The 24,588-nt window shown below is 29.6% G+C and overlaps 1 protein-coding gene across 1 annotated transcript; it reads right to left on the reverse strand.

Moving 5' to 3' along the window:
• Nucleotides 1–1,810: 1,810 nt before the first annotated feature.
• On the reverse strand, nt 1,811–22,954 carry LOC107456397 (ras-like protein family member 10B). Its single transcript, XM_016074254.3, has 3 exons — nt 22,777–22,954; nt 7,082–7,297; nt 1,811–5,504 (listed from the first exon to the last, which is right to left on the reverse strand). Exons 2-3 carry the CDS (start codon nt 7,086–7,088, stop codon nt 4,858–4,860), a joined length of 654 nt encoding a protein of 217 aa, XP_015929740.1. The 5' UTR covers nt 7,089–7,297; nt 22,777–22,954; the 3' UTR covers nt 1,811–4,857.
• Between the last annotated feature and the right edge of the window lie 1,634 nt (nt 22,955–24,588).

The following is a 24,588-nucleotide window of genomic DNA, read 5'->3' on the forward strand; positions in this document are numbered from 1 at the left end:
TATGCATTTTGCTCAAAAATAAGTAAATCATGCTTCGGTTTAGAATTAATAAGGTTTTCAGATTTGACTATTATTTGTTCTGTAGCTATTTCGATGCATTTTTTTCTATGTTTTGAGAAAATTCTTTTTTACAGAGCTTAGATTAATGACCTATATTTCTCTGCCATGAGATGTTTTTAGTCTTATATTTCTTAGACTAGGATTTGTATAAAATATATGTACTAAAACTATTAAAAAGCGGTGTTATATTATGCAAATAAGACTAAATATATCTCTGTAATACATTAAAATACTATGAACACTGACTCACTATTAATTTACAATTCTACAATAAATGCAATTGTTACTGAGGACACATTCACAACAATAATAGTATGAATATTCATCATTCACTCAAAAGCATCTTTTCTTATAGGACTGCTAAGCAGGGACCGCGGAAGTGGGAGAGGGGGGAATAGCCCTTTCTAAGATTATAATTTTTCACTCAATATTTCTGTAATTAAATTTAGAATTAAAAAAAATTTTTTTTGTGTGTCTGAATTCTAAAAAAAAAATGTCTCTATTTCAAGCGAGCTTTAACATTTCCTTGGTGAAATCTGCTACCAAACCATATCCCTTAATCCTCCCCCCCGCAGACGAAATATACGTGAGAGATGTCACGTGAGAGATCAATGTCACAGCGAACAGAATAAAAAAAATATACAGTTAAATGAGCGATAAATAATTTATGGGTACACAATTCTTTTAATTAACTTAATTTTAAAACAATTCGAATCATGTAATTGAAATTGCAAGTTCGAATTCATGATTGTCCATTTTGTGAGGTTCAGATAATTTAGATCCGTATNATATGGGAGCCCCCCCCCAACTCTTGGGACACTTCCGCTGTCGCTGCTGCTAAGATATGTTTATTTTATTACAGTTAAAATAGATTCAAACTATCAGAGCTTTCTCCATAGGTCCTTTAAACAGGGAAAAAATTAGCGAGCGGCATGGTAAAGACAGTTCTGGTAGAAAAACAACAACAACATAATTCTGTTTATAAAATCAAAATATAAGGAATTTAAACCATTTTTGTGGCTTAAAATTATGTTTCTTATTACCGCATTGCTTACCACACGATATTTAGTGACCAATATAAAACTGTAAAGTAACTTTTATCGAGTAAATGATTTTTAAACCATGCTTTGAGGTATCATGATAAAGTTACCAAATTTTAATTTCACAATATATTTTTATTGCTTATTTTACCAAAACGCTTCGTTTCAAAGTTGTTGTGATTTTTGATGTCGGCATAGAGCCAGAAACACCATAAATTTTTACCATATTCTGGTAGTTTTGACCACAGTTTTTTTTCTCAGTGTAGATAATTCAACTTATCAAGTCTTCAATTGTAATACAATAAATAAATAGAGTATTGTATAGGGTTTTCTCTAATCATTACCTTTAATCTATACTTTTAGAATCCTCGTCAAAAATGAAGTTGTCTGTGAACATCACAACCTGTTTGGCACATCTATGAGACGAAAAGGGAATGCGATTATTAAAAACACTCTAAATTCAATCGAACAAATCTATGAGACGAAAAGGAAATGCGATTATTAAAAATATTCTAAATTCAATCGAACAATCATGCGAAGTTTGATCTTTTTTTTAATTTTTTCTTCTTTTTTTTTTAAAGCCACTTTCTCCACTGTGACGCGTCAGGTTTTGATAGTTTTAATTTTTTAAACGTTTAGGAGGTCTTTTCCTTTGGACCAAACTCAAATTTCGAAGGGTGGGAGATAAGGAGGGAAAATTGTAATTATGATTTTATTCTTTTTTATTTAAGTTTCAAAAATAAGCTGATGGTGGTTATTTATTACTATTCGGCAATATCTTTCGAAACATGCAAAATACAAGGCCATCGACAAATTGAAATTTGAGAAGTAAGGTATTTTAACAATTTTTTAAATTTTTTTTTCTGATAAAAATTATACTAATACCATTCTGTAATCACTATTTTTCGAAAGGATGCTTAGTTTTAATAAACATCTTTATTTTGTGTAATTTACATTTTATTTTATAACCGTCGTCGAACAGCCAACCTAACTTCGAGTTAACGGCTACCAATGTTCAAAGCTGTAGCCTTGTAATTTTGAATGCAATCCAGAAGACAAGGGAAATCCAGGATCAAGTATTAGGAGAAATTTACCTTCGTGAAGAACAGAGGACTTTCTTTGTTGCCGTAGAAGAGAAATATATGTATACATTCCAAAAAAAGACAAACAAATGTGCAGAAAATAACCAACTCAATCGCATAAATGGCATAACTTTATTGCTTGACATTTTTGAGAAAAGAATCTGCAAAAGTTCTAAAAATTATCAAGCACTATTTCTCCTTATTTATTAAAGTGAGCCATTTATTTAAATTTCTTCTGATAGTGATAGTGCTGTCGTACCATAATGGCGAATCATCAAAAGTTTGTTAAAAAATATCGAAAAAATGCTAAATAAAAATTTAACCTAAAATTCAAAATGCTGTAGATAATCTCTGGGATAATGGTGCCTCTTAATATTAGTTTGAAACATTCGAAGTATAAATTTTTAAGCTTCCTTTTTTGACAAAACTTCTAAAAATATGTCTTAAAGGTGGCGATTACTGTACTGTTCCTATGTGTATCTGTTTGATATTTAAACAAATTCGTACTTCGACTGAAAAATCATTCGAAGAATCAAGAAGTATATCCTTCTCAGTCAATTGAATCTGAATAAACTTTTAAATATAGTTTTCATTTAAAAATGTTGTAAATTTTTGTGAGAATTAAAAACATTTATTAAATTAAGCTGGCTACGAACTGTTTTTCGAATATTTAATTACAGTATAAGAAATGGAGGTAACTGCCAGTGTGAGTTATAATTAAAAAAATCATTAATTTTCGGCAAGATAAGCAATTTTTTTACTAAAAAAATAGAAAGGAGAAAGTTAGATGAAATTGGAAAAAAAGGAAAAGAAGCTGATTTTTTTAAAATTATGATTAATGAGAACTTAACCATCCTTCACCGCTAAAATGAAAAGAAATAGTAATTTTTCATAGTAAATTTTAGAAGCTTAAGCAGGTCCATAATTATGTTCTCAAGCTATTTAAAATAATTATTCGTAGCAATATTGCTAAGTTGCTTTTGAGTATGATTGCAGTTAAAAGGAACATTCATGCAAATATTAAGCAATAATATATATCATCCCTATTTTGTAAAAACAGTTTAACCTATATTTACAAAGGTCATATAATGCAATAAGTGGCATATAAAACAGTATCAGCATAATATATAAAAATAAACAAATATGTATATTGAACGATATATAAATGATGTAAACAAGTAAGTAACAATTAATAGATTATTATAGAGAGGCTGCAATATATTAGAATTATATATTCCGATTTGATTTTGATTTTCAAAAATATACGTGCTTTAAACAACATTTCTCAAATAGTTCTGTAGTCATTAAAGAGTGCTAGATATATTCGCTTAAGCAAATAACTTAACGTTATTCTTGCGTTTTAACACATTTTCACGCTTTAAAAAAATGTTATGATCATTGAACCATATTTTCAAAAATTGTTAAAAAAATACCCTGGAGGAAATTTCTAGGAAAAAAACCCTGATAAATAACAATTTATTTAATTGTTATTTTAACTTATTCAACCAAAACAGTCAAGTAACTATAAAAAAAGATGGTATTCAAACTATTAACTATGAGAAAAATCGTTTATTGACTGTTTTCACCTAAAACGGTTAAACAACCAGATTTTTATCTGCACGAACTCGAAACACAGCTAATGAGAACAGAGCTCACGTGCTTCGAAAGCTGGAAACTGAGATATGTGATAAGGATTACGAATTAATATAATTTTCCCCCATCTTGAATGACCTTTTAAATCCCAGCACTGACACCCCACTATTTCCTCCATTCCTTCGACGCATAAAAAGCTTCCATTGCGCTACACTCCTCAATTGGCGTCCCTGGCCTATTGGAATGCGCATCCACGCATTCTCATTCACGCATAAATGAGAGCACCATAGAGGTGCTTAACACAAAAGTTTAGTTTTAACAATTTCTCACCCGTAAAATGGCAACAGAGTTTCTGATCATAAAAGTTTTATTTTTTCAAAGAAATGTCAAAACTGATATTTAAAAAACAATTTCGAACATTTATTATTTTTGGATTTTTTTTTCTTCAAAAAGAAAAATTCAATTTCTTCGTAGTATTTGTGTAATATTAAAATAAATAATACAAAGTAAAGATATTTTTTAATGTTTTTTGCACGAATAAAGCGAAAGAGGGGGGAATTAAGCACAAATAAAAGTACTGTAATGGACATACAACAGTTTCGGTTCTATAAACAAGAAACTTTTTCAGCGCTTAAACGCGAAATTACAGTCGAAAAGTAACGAGACTTACCATAGGATGATAAAGAGGCAGTAAAGAAAGTGGGACAGGTTTAAAAGAGATAATAAAAGAAGTGAAAACAAAAACATAGATGAGAAATAAAAAGAGATAAGATAGCATTTTTGTGCTTTTTTTTACGGTCATTTTGTATTTAGACACAGAGGAAGGTTCTTTTTTATGGAACCGAAACTATTGTATCTCCATTTTTGCAACTTGTGTTTTTTTTTCATATTGTTTTACTTTTTATGTAGCACAAAGTATATCATATCTTCATTTGGTTAAATTTTTCTACAAGAGTAGTTATGTAAAATTAAAAAGCCGTTTTTAACACATTTCTTATTAGAAAAATACAAAGGTACTTTAACAATGGAGAAAAGCAATCCTTAATTAAAAAAAAAGCAATAGTTTTTAATCAAAGTAATCCTTACATTATGGAGCACTTTACCACAGAATCACCTCTCCGTTCTCGATGGGCGTGCAAACTCTCAAAGCGTGGAGAGCTGTAGGATGACAACTTTTGCCCATACTCCGCATAGTCCAGACCCCTTACAAGTTCCTTAAACAAATGCACGACGTGCCAATTATTGCGAGCAGAACATTCCACGTAACCGCACTTCCAATGTTTTTTCACCAAACCTGCCACCTCCCGCCGCTCTCTACCCCTCAGGACATCCTGCTTGTTGCCAACAATATAAAGTGGAATATTGTGCATATCTTTCGTATCACATATCTGGTCGCGAATACTTTTAACATACTGAAAAGTCTCAAGGTCATTTAGGTCGAACACTAGTATGTAAGCTGAGGCGCTGCGTAGTCCGTAGTTTCTGTAGTCTGTCCATTCGTTTATGGAGTTTGCTGGGAAGTAAGATATGACTGGGAGATCCACTAGTGACATGGAATATATGTGTTCATTGAAAACTACGGTGGGATTGTACACAGTTTTTGTGTCCGTGGGCGTGTAGTCTTCGCTGAATTCACTGAACACAAATTGGCGGATGAGGGATGTTTTGCCCACTGCTGGTGCCCCAAGGACGATCACTTTAACCACCTGTATCATTTCCTTATCGATTTCTGAAAAATAAAAACTTAGGCTGAGTCACAAATACATAGATTTTTAATAATTATTTTAGATCATAGAGCAAATGTTCTGTGATCTGAAATTAAAATTGGAAATTCTTTTAAAATTTACATGGCTTTTCAGACTCTTATTCCGTGAACATACTCTCTGTAATGTTGAAAGAAACTCGAGTTCTTATAACTAAATTGTTTGAGTTGAAATGTCAAACTTAAAAATTGCTGACAATTTTAATTATCAGAAAATCTATTAGTCACATTTCAGTGACTATCTAACTAGAATATAAATAGCAGCTTTTAGTGTCAAAATCAATTTTTATTGACTGTTATGTCTCGTATTAAATCGTAATCATGACATGTTTCTTGGAAAATTGTTTTTGCATTTGAGGCAGAAATATATTGCTTCCCAAATGAATGAGTCTGCCCTTTAAACCTGTTAAGACGTGATCTGCTACAAGCTTTAAGCTTGTTGCTTTCCGGTAACAACAGAAAAAAAGAAAGTATTCTCCTAATGCCCTTTTTGGTAGCAAATCTTGCAAAAAAAAAAAAAAAAACTCTTTTAATGCCATTTTTGCTGACGAATATTGGTATCTCTGTACCCGTTATCAGAAAGAAATATTTCATTGTGGTCACAGTTCAAGTTCGGATCGTCACGTTTATTCAAGTTGCTAAAGCATGTACCAGCTAACAACGATTAAAATGATAGCGATATATGACAATGATATGAAAGTAGTTCCATCATCCTGCCTTTGACAATCATATGACAATTTTATGATACAACTATATAATTTAAAAGTTTTTCTGCGCCATGAAAAAAAGGAGGAATAAAATGTTCCAGAAACTGTAATCAGTTTTTGGAAGAGTTAAGGCTCACAATAGTTTTAGAGAAAAATATCTAAATTAAGTCTCTCCTTCAATTCGGGAAGAGGTAAAATTTAGGCAGCCATATTGGATTTAAAATTTGGGTTTTAAAATTTTTTCAGCTTTCTCCTCATTATTTCCGTTTTGATCCTTTTTAATTTGTGATAAGGGAACGCTCCAATGTTGTTTAAATAGTTGCTGAAACTTTTATCGATTTTTAAATAACTCATTTTAAACTTATTTAAATATACTTTTATGTTAAGGGGAACGGAAGGTAATGCCGTTTCGGCGAATTAAATATTCGTTAGTCTTAAATACCGATTCATTTTCGATCGGGCATTGAAAGATTGCTGTTAACGAGGGTGAATACATTATTGATTAAAAATAAAATCTTGATAACAAATATCAAATGCACCGAAACGACATTACTTTCCGGTCCCCCTAATAACAAAACCATATCACTCTACCAAAAATTATCCTAATTTACTTTAATACAAACAGGTAAAATTTCATTTAGTTAAAACCAAACGAATGAAAAATAATACTTTTAAAAAAATATCAAAATGCCATAAATTGTCTGATTTAATAACATTTAGTAAAATTAGACGAAGCAGAATTAGTCTATATTCCTAATTCTGCTCCATTTATCATTATTTTAGCAGTGGAATAAATTGTGTGAGGGCGATACTAATAATTTTTTGATAAGCACTTACCTAACATATTGTTTGATGAGATAGATGACGACTAAATTGCACGAACGTTGAATACTTGATCTTGTTTCAACAATGAGCATATCATTAGGAAAGCCCGGATGGATATGTGCCATCATCACAAGTCTTGACACTCGAGCACATCCTCTCTTCTTAGAACATTGTTCGAAAATTTACTTCATTGTTGATATTGAAGAATATTTAATATTTATCCAAAAGCTGAAAGAAACAAAAATCTATAATTTACTGAGCAATATTAAGAATTAACAAAAACAATTATTAAATATTTCTTAGAATATCGAACGCAATTGATTTGCTTGTATATAAGAATCATTTTTAATAAAACTTTCATTTTAAGTTAAGTTTAAAAACCTTAAAAATATTAAGTTGAAATTTTATCTCAAATATTGTGATTTTTAATTAAAGAAAAAAGGAAAATAAAATAAAAGAATAGAGGGTACTTCGTAAAGATCACCCTTAATATGTATTTTGAGAATCCTTCAAAAAATGTAAATTATGCACATAATATTTAATGTACGAAAAAACAAAACCTTATCAGTATTTTACCTATTACAATAGTTAATAAACAGAAAAACAGGTTTAATTGGAAGTTGAAACTAAAAGATTTTTCAAAAAATCTTTCTTGAATCCCTGTATGTTTCCTTTCACAATCAAAATTGTCTCGTTGTTTAATAATTGTTAATTTTATGTACCATGATTTATCAAATTTCGAAAACGTTTTTCGAAAAACTACATACTAAGGGAAATCTTTACGAAACATCCTGTACATTGAGGAAAGCAATAGAGACTTATCTTTTGAGTTGTTAATATTCTAGAATCATTTGTTTATTTTACGCCTTTGTAAAAGAATAACAAATTTATTAAAATTTAAAAATAGTTGAACTTAATTGATTTTTGAAATCATTAATGCAAAAAAAAGCCATTCAGATAGAATCACTAAAAGAAAGGGCAACCATAATTTTCATGAAACAAATGATTGCAGACTAAATAGAATTACAGAAATTAAAAAATCTGGGAACGTTAACTAACCAAAATAATGACAAAGCAGCAGAAATCGATAATCGCATTATGATAGAAAACCGAAGATATTATGGGCTGAAAAAAATATTTACATTTAAACTCCTCAAACGTGCTCAGTAATTATAAAACTCTAATTCGACCACTAGTCCTGTATGGCTGCGATTTTCGGACAATTACTAAGGACAATTAATAAGATTATAAACTTTCATCTTTGAAAGAAATTTTTTGAGGAAAATTTATGTTCCTGTGAAGGAAAATTACATATGGCAAATGCGTTTCGACTACAACAACTTTAAAGAGCCCAACATCGTCTAAATCATTAAACATATTGTATAAGATTGCTTGGACATTTGCAAAAATTAGAAGTCCTCAATCCTGCAAGGAAACTGACTTTTGGCTAAACCTCTGACCCCATGAAAAGGGGCATCTTTCTGAAAAGTGTCGGGTTTTATCTGACTACGCTATTAGAAAGAAGAATTTAAAGAAGAATTATAATATTTTAAACTTGATGCAAAATCTGATTTAATAAACTGAAATAATGAACTTGAATCAAGTGTTGAACTTACTAAATGCAAATTCTTTAAGCAAAATAATTATAAACTGCAGAGAAACTTAATTATTTATTATGAGAAATTAAAAACTTTCCATAAATGTGGAGTGATTTCATTGACAAAGAACTAGTCTGCATTTAACTTTCATTCATCACCAATGGCTTACAATTTCATGATGACATCTCGCAACAAGTTTCATGCGATTGAATGGCACAATCCATAGTGGCGCAGTAAGCGAATCGAAAATGTCGTGTAATACGTGCTCTTCATGGTTTCACATGAAACGAGCTTTTCTGATTCTAGCGGCACAATATCATTCAGACTTGTATTGCTTTTCGTACTGGTAAGTATGACACCGTGAATGATCGAGAACAAAAGAATGTCGATATTCACCGGTGAATGTCAACAATCCCACAGTCGCTTTGGTGAATGTCCAAAATATTTGTCAGACCCGATTTGATATTAATTTATTTGTTGATATTATTACATTTATTCGATATTTTAATATCTGCTGAGGATAGATTAGGAGAAACATCAGTGTTCGGATTGGAGTACCAGTTAAATGCATACTGGGCAGTGGCACTTAACTAGACCTAGTATATATTTCTGACATTTACCAAAGCGACTATGTAATTGTCAACATTCACCGGTAGAAGTCAGCAACCACCCATTTCGGCGAACAGTAGCAAGTATACGTGTTCTATAGAAAGTGTTAACTTGGAACATGTGGGTATTCTCCTTCCGCTAGTTCTGAAGGGGCTAATGATTTTTCCAATCTCGGTCTCTGCAAATGCGATTGAATCTCAGTAATACTACACTTAAATGCTCTTCGTTAAAATCTGGTTGAACCTGTGGTGTAATTATCACTACAAATATTAAAGACATGTTAACGTGATTCTATGAAGAGGTACCTTTTGATAGACGATGGTTGACATAGTTGATTTAAACTTACCTTCATTGGTGACCTGCGAACGTGATAAGAACTTGACAATATTGATTTATGCTCCACATTAAACAGTTGATTAGCTTAAAAAATATACTGCTCAAAGAAAAAAAAATCCGGTGAAGTAAATCAATTCTCCCGATCAATAAAAAAAAAATGAAGAAAAAAAATAATAAAGAGCAAAATACTATAAACAAGGAATGAAAAAGAAAAAATGAGCGAAATGCCATAAATAAAGAAATGAAGACAAAATATAATGAGCAAAAATGTTGTAAATAAATAAACAGAATGAATCAGCTAGTGGTATCCGTTCATCGAATTCTATCACAGATAAAATTCTGGAAGGGGAGTAATGTGGCGTAACTACCACTACAAATATTAAAAACCATTTCACTAGTATATAACACATGTTAACATGATTCCATCTAGAGGTACCTTTTGATAGATGAAGGTTGACATAGTTGATAACTAAATCCCAATCCCCTTCATACCTGAGTTCATCGGCATATTGATACCAAAAATGATCTAAAATACGATGAGAGCGTGTTTGCGACGATCTGAGACTACAATTTAGTTGTTGGGATTTAATTATGTGATGTAAGGTTTGAATTGCGAGATCTGGCCATTATATTTCTCAAACTAAGAATTATATTGCAAGATGTCGTCTTTACATGTCGCAATTAGATCGCGAGATAATGACGTTCCATTTTTTTTTTAAACAAACGGGGGGTGAGCCGGAAAGTGCACCAAAAAATATGTTTAGTGTTAACAGGTTTAAACTATAAAACATTTATAGATGTGTTGTTTTAAACATAGCTGTATACCGTCTACTCAATTTTAAATTTTCGGTATGAAATAACAAAATTCATTGCGAGATATTTTACCATTTTTATTTTAAGTACTTGGAATTTTTTATATTTGGCGGAAATCACAACTGGCGTTTAATTAAATTTTTCATTCCATCTTTTCAAGGTGTTTTTTTTCTTTTGTCTAAGATGATTCATTGAAAGTAAAATAAACTCTGATTATCGAATCATAAGATTATTAAATTATGTTACAATTAAGCTATCACCAAAAATCCTTTGCGAACAAATACTTAAATTAGTTTTTTTTAAAATATTTATTTCGAGTTTATAATCTTACTATTGAACACACATATTCAATTAACAATATCAATTCAACTATTCGTAATCTTTTTACTTTTTCTTATTGAATTGGATGCTACTGTTGAAGGTGGAATAATCGATAAAGTGTCAACACGATGAACAATCGATGAAGCAGCAAATCGATGGAGAGAAGTTCTTCGGCGCCACTTACCGGTCTATGGCTTATTTATTAGTCTCGTTTTGAAGAGAGAAGTCCTTTTGTGTAGAGAAAAGAGAAAATTCATTTTATACCCCGTGGGATGTCTTATGGTCTGGGGCAGAAGACAGATTAATCTCTTGTTTTTTATCTCATTTTTCAGTTCGTAAAAGATAGTTTCCTACCATTACTTAACATTGTAATAAAAAGAGACATGATCTCAAAAATTTTTTTCTTCTTAAATAATTTAGTCTTCAAAGGATAACAAAGCATTTGATTTTAAATTTCAAAGAGATATAACAGTGTTTCAAATGCAACTTAGAAAAAGACACGTTAAAATAGCAACGGTATTACTTAAATTATGTAAGTAGTTAAATTAACTAGTAGAAGACAAAATATTCCTAAGAGAAATGATTTTTTTACATGTCTCTTTGTTTTCAGATAAAACAAAATAATATTTTAAACTTTAAGAAAGATTTTGCTTTCTTCGATTCATTGAAATAATATTGATAATAAATAATAATGACAATAATAAAACGGTTGAAATGCGTTAAATTATTATTACGGGATATTATTTATATCTTTAATATTTAAGCTAATGTGTAAAAATAACATATTTTCAACAGTACTTCTTTTTAAATTATTATCCAATTCCTTATTATATCGAAAAATAACGATTGCATTTAAAATTTTTGAAAGTATATTGCTTTTCACCCATTTCATCCAAAAAGGGAAGTAATACGTTGGAATTGTAAAATCCCCAGCTTATGTACTTATGTAGTTAAAAAAAATTCGTTCATTTTAACAACTGTTAGAATTAATGTTATTAAATTAATAATCGGAAACAAATTCAGAATGATATGCTTTTCTCAGATATCTCTGCTTGAAGAAAAAAACAAGAATTCATTTTAAATTTCAAAAATATGTTTTATTTTTTTCTGATCAGAGTTAAAATCTAAACATGTTAAAACAGTAACAAATTGTACATAAGTTAAAATAAAACAAAGCATTCGATTTTGAAAAGACATTACAGTTTCAGAAAAGGTTAGTATTATGCTAAAACAACTACACGTATGTATGCTGCGAAAATGGTAGCCGCTGCGAAAATGGCGACAAATAATTTACATAAAAGTTGAGTAGTAAAAAACCAGAGATAATTCATTGGTGTTTGATGTACGGAAGCACCATTCCTGTTCTTTTTCAGTATTTATGGTGTAAAGTGATTGCCACACTGTTGCTGTTTCTAATGCCTCTTGACAATACCAGCAAGCCTGCTTGGGGAAACCAAGCGAATTTAAGGCAGACGGTGCGTTTTTTGTTTTTCAATGGCACCATCTATGGCCAAGAATACGACTTCAGCCACACACACGTCACGACCCGTTTACAGGGTGGACCCATTCATACATTCATTCCTTCATCCACTGATCGTAATTTTGATCTGAACCAGAGAACGACCTATCTCCAATTCAGTAAGCCCAGAGATATGATTTTTTTTATGGGAACATGGAGAAATTTGTGACCCCACAGATTTAACGAGCCAACGGGAATCGAACTCACTACCTCTTGGACATAGGCAGAATGCCCTACCAACATGGCTATACTGGTCACACCTCACAATAAAATGTATAATAACAATAAGATTACGAATAATTATCCTTATAATACAATTTAAATAAAAGAACAATTAGTTTAGGGTGAACGCGCAATAATTCTTAAAGCAAAATTAGTTTGCAAATCAGTATTTACTGTTGCACAGAAGAGACACGAATTAAGCTTAACAAAATTAGACTTAATTGTCCGAATTAGGTTTAACAGAACAGAAGTCATCGAAATGAAATGTTATGAAAATATTTAATACAATTACCAGACATTTAAAAAATAAAATATAATTATCTCTGTAATTTTGTTTTAGAACCAGTGAACAGCTGACCCAATTCAGAGTTTACGACTATCAATGTTCAACTCCGTGGTCTTGTAACTATGAACCCAACTCAGAAGACAAGGAAACTCCTTTAGCGAGTATTAGGATGAACTAACCTTCATGGAGGACTTTTTTGATGGAATTAACTAAGATTTGCGTTCCACAGAGAAGAAAACCACGAAAACCTCCAACAGCAAGCCCAACGGCAATGGGATTCTAACCCATGATGCGTTTACCATTGAGGATATTTTACGTCACTGTCGTCGGTGCGAGCCGGGAGCAGAATTCTTATGAACCAGCTACCACTGCAACTCGAACCTGGGTAACCTCATTAAGAAGCGAACGCTCCATCCCCTGAGCCACCATGACTCAATTATCTTTATTAATACTAAAAAACATTTATACATTCTATAACCGGGAAATTTAGCTTCTTTACATGCATTTCAGTTTACAAAATAGCAAAAAACTCACGCTACTTCATCATACTTGGTTGTAAACATTATATTGATGATATAAAAACTACGCCAAACTTGGTGTTTAAGGACCGAAAAGATCTCATGAATTGTTAAAATTTTTTATTATTTGCGTTTAGATTTAACTGCACCCTTTAAGTTTTGGACGAACACACGATGCGATGTTAACTTGAATTGAAGTGCTCATTCCCGCAATTTTTTGGGTTGATCAACAACGTGTTCGGAAAGTTATCATACCAGAGTTTTTATATCGCAGATTAAATCTTAAATGTGTTTAATCTTGCACAGAAACATATTCAGCGGGATTTTTTTCTTAAATATTTAAAAAAAGACATCGCGCATATAAAAAGTTCAATAGTCCTGCAATTGAATTTCGGATTCATAACGAAACTATTCATCGCATATTTGAATGAAAAAAAATTATTTCTCATAAAATACTGAGAAAGTTCGTAAATTATGTAGCGAAGGAAAAATTAATTGCATTAAAAATGGGTGAACATAAAAGTATATTCTAAACGGATTATTTTCCTTAAATTGATACATTTATTCTACCATGATACATTGATACATTTTAAGGGTTACCATATCTATCATTTATACTTAAATAATGCTTACATCGTGAACTATCCTAAATTTCATTGAAAGAATATATCATCGAATGAAATTCAATTAACCACAGATATTTCATTCTTAAGTAATTTATTTGAACAATAGAGAAAAGTATAAGGGGCCGTTCCAATATTATGTAAGCACCTAAAAAGGGAAGGGGTTTTATGATTCGTTAATTTTTGCATTTTTGCTGTCAAAGGGGAGGCATGAGTAATGCTTACGTAAAACAATAAAGTCTAATTTTTTATTTTTTCGTGAATGCAATTACAATTCGATTAAAATATTAAATGTTTTTTCACCATGTAAATCAGTTGACCCCTAAAACATATTTTAATTTCGACCACCCAATATACGTTTGCACATTTACAGGAATAGACTATAAACAATAACAATTTTCCTCCTTCAACTGGAAACATATGCTAGCCCTGCTGTTTTTTTATTATAAATAAAGAATAATAAATAAAGTCTAAGAATCTGCGTTAAAGTTAATAAACATTTATTACCATGTTTTTATGGCTTTTTTTTACAGATTTCCGCAGAAAAAAAATCCGTTTAAGGAGTTTCTGGAATAGAAAACGAACACTTCAGTTAAAAACATTTGAAGTTTATTGTGGTTTTATGGTTATTACATGAAAATTCTAGACAACAACTTACAGACATTTAAGACATTTCGCCAAGACCGTCGCAACGGTGGGACAAGCAAAGTATCTTCCGAGGGCACCACATTTCCATAAAAACCATTTATTCGGTTAAATCTACTTTTCAGTTATGTATTTTTACATTATGAGTGGTATTAAGAACTATAATTTTGAAAACCAGAATTTTAAATAAACCGTTACCATGTGAGCGCACAAATTACTAAATGAATGGTTTAAATACTGTATATTTTGATTTTATTAACCAGGACCATTTTACCAAAATTTTCCTTACTGCACAATGTGCAAGAAAAAAAATGGACCTGAAGAACTTTTGATTTAATGATCGGATCTTCACGTTCTAGGACGTAATGTTAATAGTTTGAGGGGATGAATTCAAATAATAAGCATATCCTTTTTTCGGCTGCAATCTGGAAAATATGGTCCCAACAGTTTGGTCATGAGAGCGCTCCAAAGTTTGGACCCCTTAATGTAAAATTTTGCTTTTTGCGTATTTCTCTACATCTTGAAACCTTTTTCAGCAAATTGAAAAAAAAATTGCACACAATTATAAAATTCGCAAAAAAGTAATTTTTAGTAAATATTTATAATTTTTTTTTTATTTCATTTAATAAGGGTCGAAAATATTTCGAATTGTTTGGTATACAATTTTTTACATCAGTTCAAAGAATATAATTTTACATGGCAGAATACAGAATTTGAGCTAAATCGCTTGAATAGTTTCTGAGAAATTAAATTTCAAAATATTTAAAATTCGAAAAGTTATTCAGAGTAGTCTATTTTTTTTGCGCATTTTACAGTGTGGTAGTTTAACCAGGATTTTTTCCGGTAAAAATTCGTCTGCAATGTCAACTATAAAATTCGTACTGTCGTCTGTTGGAAAAATTTGAAAAACTAATCAATATAAATCGTATTAACATAAATTAATTTACAAATCTCTATAAAAAGTTTTTTGTTGCTTTGAAAGTACTTATAATGGAGAAAAAATGAAGTGAATATTAGTGATGTAATTTCACAAAAAATGTCAATCCACTGAGAGTAAAATTAGAATAACTTTATATCAGTCGTACTTACTTTAGTTAATTTACAGATCTCTGTAAAGATTTCTTTTCCTTGCAAGGACTTATAATGCACAAAAATATGAAATACTATTTAGAGATGCAATTTCTCAGAAAGGGACAATCATAAAGGGTTATAAAAATTAGAACTGGTATTAGAATTAAAATATTAGTCACATTAGTTTTAGTTAACCAAGAAATCTTTGTAAAAGATGTTTTCCCTTGATAGCACTTACAATGAAGTAAAAATGAAATATTTTTTACAAATGTAATTTCACAGAAAGTGCCTCAGAAAAACTAAAATTACTTCATGAAATTACTAATAATAATTATAAAATTACTAATTTTAGTTAACTTACAAATCTTTGCAAAAACTGTTTTTCATTGTACGAACTTGTGCAGTAAAAATTAAATACTTATAACAGAAAATGACAATCGACTGTCAGAAAAAATCAGAATTACTTTATTTAAGTCGACTGACGTTAGTTAATTTAGAAATCTCTGTAAAAGTTGCTTTCCCTTGCTAGTACTTATAATGCAGTCAAAGTAAAATTACTTTTTGCCGATGTATTTTCGCAGAAAAAAAATCAATCAATTGACACGAAAAATTAGAATTAATATGAGTCGACTAACGCTAGTTAACTTACGAAAGTCTGTAAAGGTTTTGAGTAAAATACTGAAAAAATTAGATACTTCTTTAAAATGTAATTTCTCAGAGAAGACAATTTTATTTTATTTTATAACCTTCGAAGAACAGTCGATCCAATTCTGGGTTTACGACAACCAATGTTCAACTCCGGGATGCATTATTGTTCTATAATTTTGGTTACACCGCTTTAAGAAAAATTTAGTCTTTTTCTCCTATTTGAACAATCGCACTGTGGGCCAGAAGACCATGATCTTTGGTCGAAAGTCAAAAATTAAACTTTCAACTAAAATATGTGTAGGTAATTTTAATGTAGCCCAAATTAAGTATTCATAATCATTCCAAACATTATAATTTACTTTTTGAACCGACGAGAGTACAATGCAATGAAAAATACGCTTTTTTTTTCTAAATGTAACTTTCAAATTTTTATTTCAGAAATATATATATAGGGATTTCACCTTACTGTTACATTTTTATCAGAGTAATTAGACTGAAATTATAGCACAATTTTTCAATTTGTTGGATTAGTTAATACTCTTGACAAACTTACAGTTTATATCTTATCATTTGACATTTTACAATGTTTGAACGACTTTCGAAACTTAGTTCCAAAAAGTTCTACGAGGTAATTAGCTAAACTTTTTTTTGTTGTCTTCTTTGATGTTTCTTCTTTCAAAAAGACCTGCCCCATTTTGCCCGTATCGCAAAAGTGGACTAAATATACCGAAAAACAAAAATTATGTTTTTTTCATGTTTTCGCGTTATTTTGTAATATTACTTTGGAAATATAATTTGCTTTTCATTTTTAATATAAAATTACGAAAATTATTAGATTTTTACTGCTATATATAATTATTTAAAAGTACTATATAAATTTTCTTATTTTTGCTCGCCATATTTCATCTGCCATTATGTTTTTTTGGGTATTTTTAGTGTATTTCAAAATTTGAACTATGAATTCAATTTACCTGCACATAAAACCCCCCAAATTTTGAAACACATTTTATCAAAATACTAATTTTGGTCTCGAAACCTTGGATGCTGGCCCACTGTGAATCGGTCAAAATGTGGGAGCAGAGTTTAACATGTGCTATATCAAAGATATTGTCTTTTTCTATTATACTAAATGGCTTTTGTGTTGTAGTTAAATAAGCAACACATGGCTGAGAATTATACTAAAATTTATACTAAAAATTAATGTTGTTATTTGAATTAAAAATTTCGCAACAATGTGTGTACATCTTTTACAATCAATTTGAATTCACTTGCGAAAAAACAAATATTAGGAGAAAGATTTTTATTGATTGATTTATTGAAATTACATACATTTGCTGACTTGTGTGCTCAATATAGGCTTATAAGTCATTGTCAAGTAGAAAATACAGATAGAACAATTCAGAGAAAGACATCACAAAGAATACATCCAGGGTTACGGCAGGATTCGAACCCGCTACCTCTACGCTTAACAGAGCGTTTGGACCGACGATACCGCTCGGCCAGGGAGGCCCCCAAAAGATTTTTGTATATGACGCATTTTAAATTAATTCCTTCTTGATTTTGTTTTGTTCGAACTGAATGAATTGGCTTTCGGTATGGAATATATTTATCAAATGATAATTATAGTATTCGCACTTTTATCACATTTATAATAAATAAAATGCACATATACATAATTCTCGTTTAAGAACATTTTGATGGAGAATTAAAGACAGAATTACAAAAAATATATATATTATTTTTAATGAGGAAAGCAAACTCTTGGAATAAAATTTGGCGAAGGCATATTCAAAAGTCTCAGTTTGGCGAGAATTTATTTGACAATTCCGAATTCTGTTCTGTTATAAAATGAAATGTTTTGGGGCAAAAGAGTTTTTCTATATTTTATCACGCAATGAAAACTTACATTTTAAATTAATTAGAAGACGGCGCACTTTTTTGTCATCAAACCACCGAATTCTTATTTTTTTTCGTGCGGTAAAAGTATTTCTTCCACATAATTTACGAGGATTGTATGTCTGTAAAAAGAAAAAAATTCTGGTAAAATAACCGTACTGTATGGTAATGACATTTCTGGTAAAAAAAAACTTAAAACAACAACAATCGAAATACTAGTTAACAAAACCAAAATTTACGGTATTTAAACCATGAAAACCATTCATATGGTAAAGGTTAACAGAAAATTCAGGTATTCACAATTTTAGTTCTTATAAACACATATTTAGTAAAAAAAACTGAAAAATAAATTTAACCAAACTGAATAAAAAAAACAAAAACAAACTGAAAAGTAAATCGAAAAAATTAAAAAGCGAACTTAACCGAATAAATGGTTTTTATGCAGAAGGGAAAAAGTTTCTAATGTGCAGAAAGTTTTTAAAGTAATACGATGAAACTGACAAAATTTTACCACATTAACCAAATTTTAGGACTTATTATAAACCATAATGTAATCAAAATCACTACCAAAGCACTTCGGTAAAACCAACTGAGTTTTTTGGTGCTCACATAGAGTCAGTAACATGGCAAATTTTACCATATTCTGGTAGGTTTGACCATACTTTGTTCACAGTGTACGCACACATTAAAAAGAAAAATTCTAAAATATTTTACAGGGGGGTCAAATATAGAACTTCGAAATTTTTTTTTACAAATTTCAAAATGCTTTTCACTGCTTCAGAAATATGAAATTAACTTTTAAGGGTGGTAATTTTATCATGATATCTTAAAGCACGGAATAAAAATCTTTTATTTTTACTTTTCAGTTCTCTATTTTTTACTAAATGTGCGGTATTAAGAATTATAATTTTGAAAACCGGAATTTCCAGTAAACCATAACCACATGAATGGAAACCGTTACCATATGAATAGTTTAAATACTGTATATTTTGTTTTTATAACCAGAATTATGTTCTTTTTTTAAATTTTTATATTTATTTATTTTTTTAAACAAAAATTTCTACAGTACAGTAATTTTACCAGAATTTATTTCTCCGTGTAAATGAAGTACTAAAATTCAAAATAGTCATGAAAATTAACGATGAACATAATGAAATTATAATGGGGAAGATTTTAAAATAGTATACAGAAGAATATGTTTTAAAGAGATGCTCGAGTTTCAGCTTACTTAAAAAAAAAATGTACCATCCTTATTACAGTATTCTTAATTTTTATGACTGAAGCACAAGGGTTAAAATGAAAAATTTTTTTCCTCAAGGAGAGGAAAATATACTGTTAAAATTTTCATTGTAAAAACTATGGTAAACTAATCGACAGCAGTATGTCCATCTAATTAACCGTAAAGTTTACAGTAAAGAACATTTTTTGACATTTACGGTTTTGAAATCGTTTACAACTAGTATGGTTAAAAAACTTGAAAACAAAATTATACGGTTTTGCAACCATTTATAGCTAGCATGTTTTCAAAACCGTAAAAAAGAAATTTTACTGGACATTGAAGCTGGACCTTTTGTTAGATAATGGACATTGGAGTTAGGTTGTATTTGAGTTGTGTTTTATCATATGAGCCTTGGAATGCAGTTTAATTTGTTTATCTAGATGTTACACCTACCGTAAGAGGTGGCAAATACTAGAATTTTTTTGTGTTAAGTAGCTTCATGGTTCTGCCATCTATGAATGAATGCGAGTATTGTGTTCTAACAGTCCAGGGTCACAAATTGGTTAGTGCAGGACACCGGATACTCTTCGTGCATTGAAGAGAATGGAGGAAATACTAAGGTGTCGACGCTGGGACTTGAACCAAGTTCTGCCGGTCATGAAATTGACAGATAAGCCCTCTTGGCTATAATATGTGGCCAGCTGCAAGGAACTAATTGGCTTCATTTGGTGGGATGAAATGAAATTTAGTTGATGTGATGAAATTCTGGTTGTTTAATCGTATTAGGTGAAAGTAGTTGATAAATGGTTCTTCTCACAGTTAACAATTTAAATACTATATTAATGGTTATTTGAATGTTTTGTTTGAATATGGTAAAATAACAATTAAATAAATTGTTATTTAACCTTTTTTTTTCCGAAAAATTTCTAATAGTGTAGAAAAAAGAAGAAACTTTAAGAACTAGATTTTGTAAAACTTTCCTCTAGAGCAATTAATTCGAAAAATAATAATTGATTCAAAAAAAGAATTATGCAAAAAGTAGAGAATAAATAGGAAAATCACTCATAATAAACATAGTATTTTAAATGTCATGTTTTAGTAAACTATACCATGCAAATCAAATTTCAGACTATTTAAAACTTGGGAAATTAAAAAGAAGATAAATATTAAAAATTCATTAGAAATGCTCATAAAAAATACAACTGAAATCAAAATATTTCAATGCGTGATTAAAACTATGAACGATTTTCATATACTGGATGGATCAAAAATCAATGGGAACATGACAATATCCACTAATATTGTAGTATACTCCTAAAACTTTAGAATGTTAAGTTTCTAAACACTTTAAAGTGCACACCAAATTTCAAAAGATTATTAACACGGCAAATGCCAAAACAAAATAAACTTTAAAAATTAACAAGTAATCCAGAAAAAGTAGTTATAAAAATAAAATAGTTTTATGAAGTAAAGAATGCGAAATATTCAAAAATAATTAGATCATGACCACTTAACTTTTTTGTAAAGTATATCACGCAAATCTGTTTTCCAAAATTAATTACGCTACAGATTAAAAATAAAATAAATATTATCGGAAAAATTAGCTCGACTTCAAATCTGACTATTTTAAAGTTAGGACCTTTAGATTAAAGAAGAAAAGAATGATTTTGAAGGAAAAATTATTTATACAGAAAAAAGGATTTTGAAGGATAGAATTATTTAGACCGAATAAAGGATTTTGAAAGAAAAAGTTGTTCAGACAGAAAAAAGGAATTTTTAAAGAAAAAGTGATTTAGACAAAACAAGGAATTTTTAAGGAAAAAATTATTTTGACAGAAAAAAAGAGATTTTGAAGGAGAAAATTATTCAGACAGAAAAAAAGGATTTTAAGGAAAAAAATTATTTAGACAGAAAAAAAATGGATGTTGAAGAAAAAAATTATTTAGACCAAAAAAAACAAAAAACTAAAAAGGATTTTGAGGGAAATTTTTTTTTTAATCAGACATCTATAATTATATAAACAAAAATACTATGCAGATGTAATATTATATAATTATATAAATAAAAAACAAAATACAGAAATACGAATGTTATGACAATTATTTAAATTATAACTTATCACAAACTTAAGCAATCACATTCTCCTGTTTTCAAGTCTATATTTAACCGTACTACTGAAAAATAACAGAGAAAATCGCTAAGCTATTGAAATAGCAAGTTTAATAAATTAATTACTTATAGGATATATTTTCATATGTAAATTCTAAAACAAAATTTTTTAAGTCAGGTTACGAAGTTTATGAAAAAATTTAATGCAATATATGTTTGGTATATTTTGTAATAATTATCTAGTATAATAGTTTTCTTGTAACTTTATAATAGTTAACTAATTTATGATCATATTAACTTAATTTTCTTGGCATAAGACATTTACATATGGCGAGTAAGTCTGAGAGATTTTGATATGGAGTTTTTATTTCTTCAACTGCTAATGTTATGCTATGATACAAAATTTAATTTTAAATAAAGTGCCTTTTACTTTAGTAGTCAATAGAAAATAGGAATAGAATATTTAATTTGAAATTAATAATTACTTAACAGTATTAATACTTTAATGGAATTTGTTGAAAGTCTAAGTTGTTTTTTACAATAAAATTTGATTTTAATTTTATTTTAAAATTTTAAAACAGATTTTAAATCAACAAAATTTAATTTTAAATTAAGTGCGTTTTACTTCAATAGTTTATAAAAAAAAAGAAATATTTAATTTGAAATTAATAATTACTTAATAATACTAATTTTTAATGAGATTTGGTGGACGTCAGAGAATAAGTCGGAGTCGAACATTTTAGAAAGTCTGAAGTCGGAGTAGAACATTTCAAATAAGGATTACACAATCAACAACAAAAAGTAAAACGCTGAATACAATCAAATTTGGAATGTCTCTTTGCGTGATTTTCACGTCCAATGATCTTCATTAACTGAAGAATGCAAGTATGTGGATCAATCAAATTACATTAACGGTAAACATCGAGGACTGTAAGACCTTATTTCTGAGTAAACAATTAAAATTTACAAGATAGTTTAATCCTTAAGAATATATTTTATAATTTTTGTTAAATAATTCTTGTTTTTCCCTCCCCTCCGTATCAATACAAGGAAGAGAAATGTTTATTTGATGTAGAGAGGCACAAAACAAGATTCTTATTTATTTACTCTAAAATGTCTACAACTCACACTTCTTTTATTTATGGTGATTAATTATTTAAGCGAGCTTGAAGTTATCGTTACAAAACTAGTCTTAATTGCAATTGTAAATTAATTTCTCAATTGAAATCTCTTTATTAAAAAATTCAAAGATCTAAAATAGATTCCAAACTTACCTCTGTTGTATTTCTCTCCGTTTTCCTCGTTTCAACGTCTTTCCTAATCTTGCCGGGGCTGTGTCCGATTTCGCCGGGGCTTCAGCTGGAAATGCTGGGGCTGAGCGACGAGGCACTGGGTAGGGGAAAGCAAAAAGGGGTGACCTTCTGCAGATCAATTCTGTTCCATCCGGCATGCGCTACGGGGGGTGGGTTTGCGAACCAAGTGTGTATGTATGTCTAAGGAACCGTTTGTTTGTTGGGCTTAAAGCGGCCGGCTTTGTTCTGATTTTTTTTATTCACTTCTCACCCCCCCTTCTCACCGAATTGTTGTGTCTGACTAAAGAATGCGAAATACTGTTTTAAATAATTCAACATGATTTTTTAAAATCTATTTTCTTTTGAATCAATCAAAAGGATTTTCTTTTCATTTTAATTTGTTTGAGATTTTGAATTATTTTAAAATTTGCTTAATATTGCTTTCAGTAATTTGAGTAAAAATAGTAAATTTAATGCATCTCAAAGGGAAAATTAATAAATTATCATTTTTCCCTTATGAAAAAGATTTATTGCTCTAAGATAATAGAAAAATAAATCAATTTATACTTACTCGGATAATAAATGGTATCGAAATATGTACATATTTTTTTTTTATCTGGTTGCACAATTTTTTTTAATTTTATCTATTCCAATCAATCCAAAGGATTTTTTCCTTTTAATTTTTCAAAAATTCAGACTTTTTTCAAAATTTGTTAAGTTTAAATTTTTTAATAATTATGGTCAAAAATGGCATTTAAATCGGGTTTAATATTAGATTTCAAATCCTAATTTAAAGATTTGTCGAGCTTGTCAAATAAGTTGCCAAATCTTTTAAGAACGTAATATATATTGAAAATTTTTCAGCGGCCTAGGCCAATAGGCCCATACTCCGAATATAATGGAACAACAATTTTCAACCTGACAGCAAGTACATAGAAATAAAATGTTAAAAATTTTACAGTAACAACGATGGCAGCAAGCCACGAAAACATTGAAATACATCAGAAAGAAGGTCAACGGACCCTTATAATTTAACACATCGTTCAAAAATTTAGCATAAAAATAAACTAAAACAATATTGGTCGTGTTTGGTGTTGTTACGTTCAGGCCAACAGACCCTTATAGTAACATAATATATCTAACATCACAAACCCATTTTTACTTACTAGATATTACACTTGAAGTAAGGTATCAGTAGGATCGAATGGAGAGCTAGAGCTAGTTGCTGGGTAAAATTAAATAGTTAGGAATTACACACAAGGTAAAAGTACACATTAGTACAAGCCTGTCCAGAAAGACATAAAATTTGTAAAAATCAATAAAAATGAAAATTGTAAAAACATTACAATTTTAAAACATTATGTTAAAATAAGAAATCGATTGTATAAAGCCATTAACATGCATAAAATTTCAAGGTATAAAATTATTTGTGGATAAAAGATAGGATAAAGATGTAAAAAGACAAAGTTGATAAAATAACAAGCATAGATAAAATATACTCTAAGATTAAAATCATTAAAATATGTTTGTCCAAAAGGGACGTAAATGTTATAAAATTCATTTAAAAATGTTTGCAAATCAATATTTAAAAGCGTGTTTTGATGAATATAAAAAAAAAGGTGGTATACAAAATCAAAGGTCAAAAAAAGTCAATTGTGTATAAAAATTAAAATGAAAATCAGTTAAAAGTTAAATAATTAACAGTTAAAATCAATATCAGACCAGTGTAAAACAACCAGCCGAGCAACATTTAAAAAGTGTTGAGTAAAATGGAAAGCGATGTTTGAAACATAA

Source organism: Parasteatoda tepidariorum, chromosome 2 (assembly GCF_043381705.1).
Source record: "Parasteatoda tepidariorum isolate YZ-2023 chromosome 2, CAS_Ptep_4.0, whole genome shotgun sequence".
In the NCBI taxonomy this organism is placed as follows: domain Eukaryota; kingdom Metazoa; phylum Arthropoda; class Arachnida; order Araneae; family Theridiidae; genus Parasteatoda; species Parasteatoda tepidariorum.